This window comes from Cnephaeus nilssonii (assembly GCF_951640355.1).
Source record: "Cnephaeus nilssonii genome assembly, chromosome: 2".
NCBI lineage: Eukaryota > Metazoa > Chordata > Mammalia > Chiroptera > Vespertilionidae > Cnephaeus > Cnephaeus nilssonii.
Window position 1 is genome coordinate 109,149,355 of NC_137073.1, and position 13,990 is coordinate 109,163,344.

Sequence of the window (13,990 nt, forward strand, 5' to 3'; positions counted from 1 at the left end):
CCTGAGTCCGGGTGAAGCCGCGCCCCTGGGTCCGGGCGAGACCAAACCAAAGGGAGTCGGACCTGCATTACCACCATTTGTCCACCATCCAGACCTGAAAAGTCAGTGCCGACATGTACACATAAGGAACTGGTGGACATTGAAATTGGGTCTCAAAAGAACTGTCGGTCCAGAAAGAAACTCACTACGGACTGATTCATTTGCCTGTCAGCATAACTATTATTGCTTGTCTCACATTCGGTTCTTATAAGTGTATTTCTAGTGACACATAATCTCGCTCATCTAGGGGAAATGATGAACAACATAGACGGATGAACAAGAACAGACCCAGAAACAAGGAGGCATGGATTGGACTGTGGGGCCTCAGAGGGAGGGGAGGGGAGGGTGGGGGTGGGGTGAGAGATCAACCAAAGGTCTTGTGTGCAGGCATACGAGCCTAACCAGCGGTTAAGGACAACAGGGGGGTGGGGGCATCCGTGGGGAGGGGTGGGGGATGGGAATGGGGGGATGAGGACAAATATGTGACACCTTAATCAATAAAGAAATTAAAAATAAATATATATATACTGAAAGTAAATAAAATAAAATAAAATCAATGGAAAAATATCCTCGGGTGAGGATTTAAAAACGAATAAATAGGGGGTGGGGGTGGCCGGGGAGAGGTCAATGGGGGAAAAAGGACACATATGTAATACTATATGAAATACTTTAAACAATAAAGAATTAAAATAAATATAAATAACGTGTTTAACTTAAAAAAGAGAGAGGAATTTATAAAAAAAAACAAAAACGGGTGGGGGAGAGGTGAGCTTCCAGGGAGGGTGGGGGAGAGGCGGAGGCTTGGGCTCTGTCCGCAGTCCTGGCACTGGGCTCCGCACCACGCCGCTAGCTGCCCCTCCAGAGGCCCTGCTTCCAACCCGGCTGCTCTGTTTAGACCTCAGCTTAGCCATTGCGGATGGAGGAAGCGCAGTCTGCCCGCTGCTCCTGGGAACTTCCCGGGCACTGTGCACTGTGCTGTGTCTAAGCCCTAAACAAACAGGGCAACGCCGGCCTCCCCTCTGCCCCTGGCTCCGTGTGGCACACAATAACGTTAGCAAACTGCACTTCTTCCCGTCCAATGTAAGGGGTAAGTAAATGTAGGAGCAGCGGACTCGAGGACACACCACGGCCTCCAGGCTCATGCATCCAGCAGAGCGCGCCGCAGCGTCCCGTCAGCATCACGTCTGAGACCTGGAGATGGGACCCAGCAAACAGGGAATGGGGTGGGCTCTCTTCGTTCCTGGATGTTTTCTGCCTGAGGTTTCCGTGCGGACTCCGGTAAGGTTTGTGTAAGCTGTTCAGGACTCTGGGTGAACTTGAAGCATCAGTTCTCCAACCTTTGAGACCAATGGTGCGGGGGGCGGGGGGGCAGCTTCCTAGCGGCTCCGGCGCGGGAGGCGGAGGGAACCGCACGCCGCTGCCCCGGCACAGAGTCCAGCTGCAGACACGGCTCTTCCGGGGCCCGCCGGGCCGGAGCTGCCGGCGCTGCCCGCCCAGGGGCTGGGGGACCGGAGCTGCCGGCGCTGCCCGCCCAGGGGCTGGGGGACCGGAGCTGCCCGCCCAGGGGCTGGGGGGACCGGAGCTGCCGGCGCTGCCCGCCCAGGGGCTGGGGGACCGGAGCTGCCGGCGCTGCCCGCCCCAGGGGCTGGGGGACCGGAGCTGCCGGCGCTGCCCGCCCAGGGGCTGGGGGGACCGGAGCTGCCGGCGCTGCCCGCCCCAGGGGCTGGGGGACCGGAGCTGCCGGCGCTGCCCGCCCAGGGGCTGGGGGGACCGGAGCTGCCGGCGCTGCCCGCCCAGGGGCTGGGGGACCGGAGCTGCCGGCGCTGCCCGCCCAGGGGCTGGGGGACCGGAGCTGCCGGCGCTGCCCGCCCAGGGGCTGGGGGACCGGAGCTGCCGGCGCTGCCCGCCCAGGGGCTGGGGGGACCGGGCGTGGGGGGCGCACAGCCTTCCCCGGAGCTCCCAGCGCGGAGGGCAGCGCACACCCCTTCCCCTCGGGCCGCGGCCGTCTCCACCGGCGGGCGGCGCCCTGGGCACCGGAGCCGGCGGTTGGACGGTTTCCTGGGAAGCGCTGCCGGCCGCCGGGGCGCTCGGAAGGCGGGAGCGGAAACCGGCGCGCCCCAGCCCGGGAGGCGCGGGGGGAGGGAGCGCGGGGGCAGCGGGGAGAGCGGGAGGAGGGGGGCCAAGGGAGGGGGCCCCGGGGGGCGGGAGGAGAGGGGGACAGGGAGGGGCAGCGGGGAGAGCGGGAGGAGAGGGGGGACAGGGAGGGGCAGTGGGCAGAGCTGGAGGAGGCGGGCGAAGAGGGGAGGGGCGAGGGGGGGGCGCGGGGAGGGGGCGGCGGGCGGGGCTCAAAGGCGGCGGGCGCGGGCCCCGAGCGGGCGCGGCTGTGCGGGCGGAGGGGGGCCGAGGCGGCCGGGTGGAGGAGAGAAGAGGAAGAGGAGGAGAAAGGGGGGAGGGGGAGCACCCCGTCTCCCCGCCCGCCCGGCGGCGGGAGCAGGCGCCCTGGCGTCCCCTCCCCGCCCCCGCGTCGCCGGGGCGCAGGCTGGCGTCCGGGCGGCCGGCTGGGCCCGTGCCCCGGTCCTCGCGCCTCCCCGCCCGCGCCGCCCGCGTGGCCCCCGGTACCGCCGCGCCCTGCCGCCCGGAGGGGCCCGGGCCTGGCGGAGGTAACTGCCCCGGACTCCGGCCCCGCATGGCCCCCTCCCCCACCCTCCCCGCCTGGGTCCGCGGGCTCCTGGGCCCCCCGCTCCCCCTGCGTCCCCCGCTCCCCCTCCGCCCCCCCTTCACCCTCCGTCCCCCGTTCACCCTCCGCCCCCCGCTCCCCCTCCGTCCCCCACTCACCCTCCGTCCCCCGCGCCCTTGACCCCCGCCCCGGCCTGCCCCCTCCCCGACTGCCCATCCTCAGCCCCGGGGAGCGGGCTCCGGGGGGGTCCTCCCGGCGGTGGCGCCGCTCGCAGCCTCCCCAGGGGTCGGGGAGGGCACCTCGGAGGCCCTGGAGGGCTGGGGGGGGGGGACCCCCGGCGTGGGGGCTCCCGTGGTTGACCTCAGTGGTTGACCTCAGTGGTTGACCTCAGTGGGTTGGTGATGAGTTGGGACCAGAGGAGCCCGGAGATGGTCTGTAAACCGCAGGGCCCGTGTGTTTTAAATGAGGGCGTGCTTTGGGGGGACTTCACGTGTCCCCCCTCCTGTGAGGGTGACGGGTTCCTGTGCCCCTTCCCTGAACTCATCTTCCTTGTTTGGCGCCGGGTGTGATGGTGAGGACAGGACTTCTGAGTGCCAGTTCAGTGGCAGAGTCTCCGGGCACCATAAACAGGCGGTGAAAACCTGGTCAGATCCTGTAGGCCTCCCTCCACCCTCACATCTTGAACCATCTTTTCATCCTTTACATTTTGGTTGCGTAACTTATCTCTGGGTACATAGCTGGAGTATTTGAAAGCAAATCCCTGCCGGGCTGGTGTGGCTCAATGGTTGAGCCTTGACCCATGCACCAGGAGTCGCCTGTTGCGGGCTTGATCCCCCAGGATGGGGGGTGCAGGAGGCAACCGGTCCCTGTTTCTCTCTCCATGTTTCTGTCTCTCCTCCTCCCTTCCTCCCTCTCTCTAAAATCAATAAAAACATTGAAAAAAGTAAATACTTAGGTATATACTGTATCCCATATCTAGGAGAGGTAAGGCCCCTTTAAAAAAAAATCTGGCCAGTGTGGCTGGCTCAGTTGGTGGGCATCCACTGGTGCACCAAAAGATGGTGGGGTCTATTCCGGTCAAGGATTTGGGGCTCGATCCCCAGTAGGGGGCGTTCAGGAGGCAGTCCATTGATACTCTTGTCCCTGTTTCTCTCTCTCCCTCTCCCTTCCTGGGAGTGAGGTAGAAGCTGTATTGCCTTTTGTGATCTAGCCCTGGGAAACGCAAAGCATCACTCCTGTTGTATTCTTGGTTAAAATAGACCAGATCCCATCCAGTTTTGAGGGATAAGGCACAGACCAGAGACGGGGTCTCTGAGAGACGGTCAAGGTCAGAGTGTGGGAGCATGTGGGACAGGAGGTGCTGCTGTGGCCATCTTTGGAAAACCCAGCCTGCCCCACGGAGAAAGGCACCTCACGTGGAAACTGTATTTTTCCAGATCTTTCCCGAGGTCTTGTTTCCCTTCACAGTCGGAGAAATAACTTGTCAAATAAAAGCAAATACAGTTTGCCTGGCTGTTCGAGATACAAGATGAGATACTGAATGTATTGTCAATATCTTACCTTAAGAAGAGAATTGAACTGATGAAACAGTGAAACACCAAATCTTTTTTTTTTAAATATATTTTATTGATTTTCCACAGAGAGGAAGGGAGAGGGATAGAGAGCTAGAAACATCGATGAGAGAGAAACATCGATCAGCTGCCTCCTGCACACTCCCCACTGGGGATGTGCCCGCAACCACAGTACATGCCCTTGACTGGAATCGAACCTGGGACTCTTGAGTCCGCAGGCCGACGCTCTATCCACTGAGCCAAACCCGTTAGGGCTGAAACACCAAATCTTGATGAGAATTCTAAATTGAGATCCTCAGTAAATATAGGTTATTTATTATTAATCATTATTTTTGCTTTTCATAGCATCTTGTGACTGTTTTTGCTTAACTGGTCATTGGTGCCTCGACAAGCATGGAGGTCAGGTTGGAAGTTTTGACGTCAACCACCATCAAGCAGAAAAGGCCCTGGCCTCGCGTGTCCTGGTTGGGCCAGGTAGGTTTTTCTGTATCGTACGGTCCAGTCGTCATACGTGTGGAATGTGTGCTTTGCCTCTGAGGTTGAAGAATGGTCTGTGACATTTGAAAAATAAAATCCATCTTTCAAGGATCACCTGCGCACAGGACAGGGTTTTGTGTTTTGTCTTTAGTATAGTGAGCAAGTTAGCTTTTCCAGAAAGTTAAATGGTCCATCAAGAAGAAATATCTTTTAAAAACTTTCTTATATTAAAAAAGTTTGCAGAAGCCACATGTTTATATTATGTTTAAAAAGGTGGCGATGGCATATAGCAAAAAGGAATTTTTAATCTTCTGAACCTTTTCCTACTGGAACAATCCGTGGAGTGTTTCTTCCCATTGTGGTTTTTATGAGTGTGCAACGAAGTGCCCCTTAGACCTGGGGTGAAGACGGGTCACGGTGCACTCACAGTCCCGGACACTAGTCACAACACATGGGATGGAGGCCTCACCGCAGGGAAAGTGGGCAAACCTAGATTTATCACAATTATTAAAATTAAGAAATTTGGTGGTCCCGGTCAGTGTGGCTCAGTGGTTGAGTGTTGACCTATGCACCAGGAGGTCACGGTTTGATTCCCGGTCAGGGCACATGCCTGGGTTGCCGGCTCAATTCCCAGTGTGGGGTGTGCAGGAGACAGCTGATCAGTGATTCTCGTCATTGATGTTTCTATCTCGCTTCCTCTCTAAAATCAATTTTTAAAAATAATATAAACAAAAGAAATTTGGTGGTGTGTCATTTCCTCTGAGAAATTACACCATTAACTGACCTTCTCTTGAACTTCACGGTGGTTCAGCATCATCGGAGGGCTTGTTAAAACAAGGGCTGCGCCCCGTCCCCGAGGTGCTGGGTCAGTGGGCCTGGGGGAGAAGAACATGCATTTCCTACAGGGTCTCGGGGGTTGCTGATGCGGCTGGTTAGGGGGTGCTTTGAAAACCACTGCCCCGGAATAATACATGAAGGCAACGTTAACTCAAAACAGCAGACTTTTCCTAGGTAATAAAAAAGGATCAGCCAGGGTTGCAGAAGCCACATCTATTTTAATCTAAATAAGTTATTTGAAAACTTGTCCATACTGGGGTTAAATTGATGACCCAGTTTTGGCTAGCAGAACCGGAAGACACTCTTATAATTTTAAACTGCAAAGCAACCTAAATTGCATTTGTTAGGTCATTTTTCCAAGTCATTTTTTTTTTAATACATATTTTATTGATTTTTTACAGAGAGGAAGGGAGAGGGATAGAGAGTTAGAAACATCCATGAGAGAGAAACATCGATCAGCTGCCTCTTGCACACCTCCTCCTGGGGATGTGCCTGCAACCAAGGTACATGCCCTTGACCAGAATCAAACCTGGGACCCTTCAGTCCGCAGGCCGACGCTCTATCCACTGAGCCAAACCAGTGAGGGCCCAAGTCATTTAAATGAGTTATTTTAAGATAGAGTGAAACAACTTTCAGTCTACCTAGTCAACCTTTTGGTTCATTTTATGATTCGTGGTACAAAGGTATTGATCTTCCTTAAATGTCACTTTGTGTTCTTTCCTGGCATAATTTGGTTAAGCGTTTGAATGAACTTCTGCCACCTCTTAAGTCTCACATGTTTCTTTTAGGAAAAGGAAGCTGTTTTTCTTTTGGATGATACACTCATAAGTGAAATTAATTTGCTGTCGGGAAGGACAAAGAAGAAAATCCCTCGCCTGCAGCCTTTCTTGAAGCACCTTGTTGTCCTCACAACGTCCAGTAATGGTTAAGTAGGCCTGATGTTTTCAAAGGGCTGAGTTAGCTTGAAATGGCTAACCATGGGGCGATCTCAGGGGCGCCTTTAGGTTGTAAGTATTGCATTTCCTTTTTGGAAACAGATGCCTGGCTGGCTGGGCTCCTTACTACTGGGGAGCTTTTCCTTTGGAACAAAGATCAAGATTGTTTGAAAACGATCCAAGCAACTGGAAAGCCTAAGGAAATGATTAAGGCTGCAGTAGGTGAGAATTGGTTTAAATTGGTTTGACTTGATAAACAGGAAGGGAGGATGAAACATTTGCCTACTGCTATTTTAAAAATCTCTCTGTGTGTGTATACACTGAGTGGCCAGATTATTATGATCTCTGAACGCATAATAATCTGGCCACTCAGTAAATATATGTATATATTAGAGGCCCGGTGCATGACTTCGTGCATGGGTGGGGTCTGGCCAGCCTGGCCAGGGGGAGGGGACATGGGCAGTTGGCCGGCCTGCTTGCTGGTCGAACTCCTGGTCGAGGGGACAATTTGCATATTAGCCTTTTATTATATAGGATATACACTGATTGGCCAGATTTTTATGCATTCAGAGATCATAATAATCTGGCCACTCAGTGTGTATGTGTGTGTGTGTGTGTGTGTGTGTGTGTGTGTATACACACATATATATCTGTGTGTGTATGTACAGTGTATATTTCGTATATTTCTTTGCATTTTTTTTTGGTGGCATTTATTTGTGATACTTAGATTCATCTTGGATGAATGTAGTCTGGTGTGCCTAACGTATCTGATAACACAGGGTTCCTAATATCACGTAAATATGTGATAATGTTGTTACTATTATTTGTACTTTTAATTTATTACTACTGCCTTAGCTTTACATCCTTAATGGTCACATTATTCTGGTTCTTTGTCAGAATAGATAAATTATTTAGCCTCCAGAGGGAATTCAAGGTTTAATTACTTTTTTAACTTCTTTTTTTTTAGCAAGCTCTTTGAGACTCTATTTGTATGTATCTGGAGATGGAAAAAGAATTCTGATTATAACTCCTTCTGGATGCATATTTCTTTGGGAATATTTGGAACTCAGGAATATCTTGTCTTCTAAAAGCCCTTCATTGATGGGCCAGTGGTCCCAGATCATACCTGAAGAAGCAGTGCGTTTGCCTTCCACTGAAGATAAAGAAGCTGTAGTGCATGCTGTCTTCATAAAAAATGAGGTAAAGTCCAGATCGGACGGGTTCCAGGAGGTGAGCTCTCAGCCTCTGACCGGACACTGGAGTTGATGAGCAGAGTGGGCAGTGGATCGCTGTAGATCGCTAGTCGTCATCGTCCCAGTAATTGTGAAATTATTGTGGAAAATATATTTTCATTATTTCTTGGTCACATTTTTAGAAGTGTTTATAAAAATGGTTTGAAATTAGAGCTTCCTTTCTCTTTCCCTAGTTTTACTTTTCCCTACTTTTAAAATATAGCTAGTTTTGTAGTTTAAAAAGCTAGAATTGGCAACATTCAATAAGCCGTTTAATTCCCAGGAAATAATACCTTTATGAACTAAAAAAACATTTTAAATAGCAGCATGGACCTACCTTTCATTACCAGTCCACTACTGTTAAAAGTTGCATTTTGAAGTTTTATTGTTTTTCTCTACCTCACCCCACTTCCAGTGCCCTAATTTAAATAATATAGAACTATAGAAGAGAAAATTAGTATGTAAGTATCGTTTTAGTAATAGCCCTAGTAAATGGCAGTGTTTTCTTAAGAGAATAAACTGCATCTTGATTTCCCATTTGGGATATACCTGTGGCTCAGAAATAAATTAGTCTTGGACTTAATGTTTAGAATAAAAATAGAAACAAGATCTCGATATATTTCATCTGCACCTTGATTTATTGTTAGATAGATTATGTACTAAAGTATATTGCATTTATCTACAGTTACTGGGAGACTGCTGCTTGTGTGCATTTACGTTTTATTCTGGGGAGTGTCTGAGGTTGACATTTCTAGCAATTCGGTGGCATGAGAATGTGTTTCCACCTGTGAGGTGAGGTAAATGTTCCCTTCTTTCTTGTTTTCCCTCCCTTTTTAGACACAGGTACCTCTGGCTTATAAATACACAATCAGATTAGTAAATGAACTGTGACTTCTGAGACTTTACAGATCCTTTCTTCCCATAAGCATTGCTTTAGTTTTCATTTAAAAATGTTTAATCAGTTATTGTGCTTTTGTTTTGTTTCCCTTCTTAGAAATGAAAACATGTAAAAGATAAGGCAGACTGTGGCTTTACTTGTTTTAAGACAATAAAGAACTATTTTGGAAAGGAATTGTTACAGTAAAAGTTAGAAGGCACTTGAATTTATTGTACTTTTTACATGCTGGAGAATTTTTTTTATTTAAACATGGAATTATTCTAAGAAGCCCATAAAATAGAATGCATTAAAAACACATCATGGCTAAATAAGATTTATTAAAATAGTGTGATTTGGGGGGGGGGCGGTGTATTTTTCTTTCTGTTCATTTTCTTTATTTTTTATGCTAACAATAACTTACTAAGGTATAACTTATATAAAGTGAAACAAATCTAATGAATATACATGCGTGTAATAGTCCTCATATCAAGTATAGAACACTACCCAGAAAACCCACTCTTCTCTATTCAGTCCCTTTAAAAATGTTAGCAATAATACAGAAATGGGGGTGGCTAAACCATCAGTGGAAGCAGACGAATTTGGGGTTGGCTCTCAAACATGCTGTTACTAACAGAACTCTGCGATGTAGCTGGTTTTACTGGCGCCTGCTCTTCTGTTACTTGGATGGCTGCTAAGAGGCCCCTAGTATACGTGCACCTGTAGGAATTTAGCTGGACCCTTTAGTTATTTTTGTAACGAACTATGTATTAATTTAGAAGATACCATACTTCCTGTTTTCAATTCTTTCCTTCCTTTCTTAGCTCATGGCCATACCGTGTTCACTGGGCACAGCAAGATTGCCTTCTGGGTAGTCTGAGTCCTACGTGTGAATCAGTCAAGTCGAGAGGAGCTCTGATTTCTGCCTTTTCAAGAGATGGCCTTACCCTGGCAGTGACTCTGAATCAGAAGGACCCGAAGGTCAGCAAATGGAACCTGTCTTGAAGTAACCTATAGAACAGAGAGTTTAGTCCAGTTTTAAAATGTCCCCCACCCCCCCAGAGGTAATTCTTTAAATTGGTGTTTTCTGATCCAACTCAACCTTGTGGATTGGTGAAGTTATTTAAATTGGCTACCAGGCCCTGGCTGGTGTGGCTCAGTTGGCTGAGTGCTGTCCCGTGCTCCGAAAGGTTGCCAGTTCAATTCCCGGTCAGGGCACATGCCCAGGTGTCTGGTTCAGTCCCTGGTCGGGGTGGGTACAGGAGGCAGCCAGTCAAGGTTCCTCGCTCACATCGATGTTTCTCTCTCCCCTCCTTTCTCTCTCAAATCAGTAAAAAATATTAAATAAATGACCTGCCATAGTTTCCCATACTTGGCCTTCAGAATCAAAAAGAGGTTGAGGGAAAAGGAAGGAAGAAGGGCAATGTTGTAACTGATGTTCTTAAAATGTAGAATAAAAGAGAAGAGAGATATGGGTGGTCAGCACTGCTTGCCCGTTGGGAAAGACCCCTAGATAGTTTACTGATATAATAATAGATCGCTAGGTCTTCAGAATCGTAAGTAATGATTAAAGTAAAATAATTTTAATGGTTTTGTTGTCTTTTTTAACTCTTTCTAGGCAACTCAGGTATTATTTGTAAACACACTGAATTTTGTTACTCTCTGTGGAAGCCTTAAAGGCTGTAGCAATAAGAGCCCCATGGTTCCTGCTACCCTTGTCAGGTAAGAACTCTTCTGTATTGCTAAATCGTGTTTTTGTTTTCTTTCCAACAGTTTGATACGTTTAAGGCTCTGATGATTCAGTGGGTGTCTAAATAGGTATTTAGATAGATAATGCACTTTCAGCATCTGAGTGTGATCGATTCTAAAGATTGCTTTATGTAAGGAAGGCCTTTAACGCCTAAGGAAGGGGCTGCCTGGGTGGGAGATAGTGAACATTTTTTCTCTTTTATTTCTTGCTGCGTTGTCCGAGGAGGAGTGGAATCATGGCTGGTAGAAATATATTGGGCTTACCTGGGGAGGCTGACCTGGAAAAAAAGTTGGCATTCTTCGCACATGGGTCAATCGCAACATACGTGGCGATTTTGGATGGCACGTGAGCTACCACGTGAGACATGGAGTAGGGAAGCTTCCTCTTGGACCTCTGGATTTCCCTTTCTGAACACTTTTCTGTGCTGCTCTCTGAATTTTCAGTTTTTAGACCAATCCAGCCTTGTCTCTTCATTTTCTCCCCCCTTAAAAGTTCCGTTCTGGAAGTGTTACTGGTCTCAGTTCAGCAGAGTTTGACTTAGGGTGTCCCTCATTTACATGAGCGACAACTACTTTGGACTCCCTGAGACGTCACTGTTACCAGACCGTTACGGAGGGGAAATGATGGCTTTGCGAACGGGTAGCCTGCGGCTGCGTGGAGCTCAGCGGGTGCTGAGTGCACGGCGTGGTGTTGACCTTTCCATCTATCAGTAGATCTTGGTTGTGGACACCAGTAGGGTTAAAAATTGTTCTGATTAATATGTGAGTGACTAAAAAGCTTAACTCTCAGGGAGTGTTTTTATTTTATGATTTGCTTGTGCATCGAAATTTCTGATTAGTGTGTTGTGTAGAGTAGATGTTTATGCGTGAACTCTTTTTTTCTGGGACATGAAATACTCAAAATGTATGTGGCAGTTGTCTTCTCTCCATTCTTTTTTAAAAAAAATATATATATTTTCAATATATTTTATTGATTTTTTACAGAGAGGAAGGGAGAGGGATAGAGAGTTAGAAACATCAATGAGAGAGAAACATCGATCAGCTGCCTCTTGCACACTCCCTACTGGGGATGTGCCCGCAACCAAGGTACATGCCCTTGACCAGAATCGAACCTGGGACCCTTGAGCCCGCAGGCTGACGCTCTATCCACTGAGCCAAACCGGTTAGGGCTAAAGAAATATTTTTATTGAGAGGAAGAGAGAAACATCAATGATGAGAGAGAATCATTTATCGGCTGCCTCCTGCATGACCCCTGCTGGGAATTGAGCCCGCAGCCCAGGCATGTGCCTTTGTCGGGAATCGAACCTGGGACCCTTCAGTTCGCAAGGCCAACACTCTATCCACTGAGCCAAACCAGATAGGGCTGCTCGCCATTCTTTTGCCCTGGTTTTTTGAATAGTTTTACCTCTGCTTGGCCGTTAGAAATTGTCAAACACATTGTCTAGAATCCTTTCTAAACATACTGTCTTGCTCTTTCTAGGTCTTACTGGGTAGGCGACATCAGCTGGACTCATGACAGTCTTTTTCTGGCTTGTATGTTAAAGCGTGGCTCCCTGGTCTTACTGACGTGCCAAGGTGAACTGCTAACATTAGTCACGCGTGGCTGCTTGGTAGAATTTGGGCCAGCTGAGTTTATTCCTCTCCACCCACTCATAACATACAGGTGAGACATTTCAGTCGTTTGAATTTGTTTACTGAAGTTTTCTCTTTTGTTATTCCTGTACTGTTTTGTTTTTATCATTTTATCTTCCAAATTGTCTTATTTTTTCTTTGAGTGTGTCATCTCGATATGTTTCTTATTTATAGTTTTTTTCTATTTCTTTTTGTGGCTTAATCCTGGTGAAAATTTGACATTGTGACTACGTAAGTATAAGTTATTTAAGTATTCAGTAGCACTAAAATTTTTATTTTCTTTGGCATAAAAGTTAATAAAAGTATGTCCTTTATTTTATTGTTTTATATTTTATTGTTATTAAAAAACTTTTTTAATGTTGACAGTATTGCAGGAGTCCCCCTCCCTCCCCTTGCTTCCCTCCACCGTCCCCCATCAATCCCTCCCCTTGTCGAGATAAATTTATAACTTCATGTAACTTGACACATAGATTCATATACTTTTTTTCCAATTGGAAAAAATTGTTGGAAATGGATAGAAGACTTTAGAAGTTACCCACATGTAACTTTTTTTTTTTAATTGTGAGGTGGTTCTTCTACTTACTCATTGTGTGACTTTGGGTAAGTTATTCTTTGAGCCTCCGTTCTTCTGCTGTGAAGTGATAATTGGTTGAGGAAGTGAAGGAAGATAAAAAATTGGAAAAGGCATTTGAAATTAATTCAGTCCCCTTGCTTTACAGAGGAAGGGTGTGTTCTCGATTATATTTAACAAAAACTAATTCTTTATTTATTTGTTTATGTACTTACTAGCAGCCCGTTTGCATGAAGATTCGTGCAATATACCTTCATTCACCTGGCTGCCTGCATCAGTTTTCTGCCAGCACCGGGGACCCAGGCCTTGGCTGTGGCCACCGCCTTCTGCCTTCTTTCAGGGTCGGGGCTTGGCCCCGGGCGGCGGCCTTGGGCTTGGCCGCACTCAGCGTCCCTGCTACGGATCGTAGGAGCCGACCCCCAGTGGTTGCCTGCGATCCGTGCAGGTTCCCCGCTGGTGCCCAAGGCTTTCCCGGCCTTGGGCTCGGCTGCACCCCAGCGTCCCTGCGACGGTTTCCTGGTGGGCGTGGCTTGTGGGTGTAGCAAAGGTATGGTCAATTTGCATATTACTCTATTATTAGGTAGGATTATTTTGTTAATCCTCACCCAAGGATAGTTTTTCCATTGATTTTTAGAGAGTGAAAGGGAGGGAATGAAGGAGGGGAGAGAGGGAGAGAGAGAAAAAGAGAGCGAGAGAGAGACATCGATGTGAGAGAGACACTCATAATTATATCCTTACAAATATATTTAAGTATATGGTAAGAAGCAAAGTTAAATATTTAACTTTTTAATGATAAAAATGAACTGTATTAATTCTTTTCTGAAATAGTTTGTATTTTGCTTTTAGAAACAAAATAAATACTACAATTAAGGGAAGATTAAAAAACACATAAGCCTATGTTATAGGAATCGCTTATGTTTTCCTTACAGATATTACACATTAACAATTGTTGTGTTCATTTGCTTGCGTTTTCGTCATTCTGTAACTGTCAGTCGCTGTTTTGCTTTTTCTTGGGAATGACGATTGTTTTCTTAGGATTTTTCTCTTCCTGGTTTTTGAATTGCGATGTTTGCTTGCTAGGCCACCGCAGGGCACACTTCAAGAGTCAGCTCATTCTGCAGACTCGTCAGCGTCGGCCAGCGACCCGATGCGACAGAGGTTTTCCGTGAAAACCCACTCCCGGTTGCCCTACCTCGTCGCTTCTGACGGCTACATGGTCACGACCCTCCGGTTTCTGGATGGGCTGTCCCCCTCGGTGCTGCTGCGGTCCCTGCTGCTGGACGCGACCCGGCGGCTGGAGAAGGCGTACCGCGGCCTGGTGCTGTCGGAGGTAGCGTGCTCGGGCCTCGGCAGTCAGGGCTGGCTTCTGCACTGATGGGGATGTCCTCGCATGTAG

General features: G+C 48.2%; 1 protein-coding gene across 4 annotated transcripts in view; it reads left to right on the forward strand.

Annotated features, from left to right (window-relative positions):
• The first annotated feature begins 858 nt into the window (after positions 1 to 858).
• CPLANE1 (ciliogenesis and planar polarity effector complex subunit 1) overlaps positions 859 to 13,990 on the forward strand; it is a 71,124-nt gene continuing 57,992 nt past the window's right edge. For 2 of the 4 annotated variants that reach the window (XM_079759975.1, XM_079759977.1), the window contains exons 1-10: positions 2,410 to 2,699; positions 4,633 to 4,761; positions 6,390 to 6,525; positions 6,639 to 6,758; positions 7,504 to 7,736; positions 8,454 to 8,560; positions 9,467 to 9,623; positions 10,261 to 10,364; positions 11,872 to 12,054; positions 13,675 to 13,924. In XM_079759975.1, coding sequence (XP_079616101.1) covers positions 4,681 to 4,761; positions 6,390 to 6,525; positions 6,639 to 6,758; positions 7,504 to 7,736; positions 8,454 to 8,560; positions 9,467 to 9,623; positions 10,261 to 10,364; positions 11,872 to 12,054; positions 13,675 to 13,924 — 1,371 coding nt within the window. In that variant the 5' untranslated portion in view covers positions 2,410 to 2,699; positions 4,633 to 4,680. Of the gene's footprint in view, positions 1,127 to 2,409; positions 2,700 to 4,632; positions 4,762 to 6,389; positions 6,526 to 6,638; positions 6,759 to 7,503; positions 7,737 to 8,453; positions 8,561 to 9,466; positions 9,624 to 10,260; positions 10,365 to 11,871; positions 12,055 to 13,674; positions 13,925 to 13,990 lie in introns of those variants that run through there. The other 2 variants (XM_079759976.1, XM_079759978.1) reach the window with 2 other exon arrangements.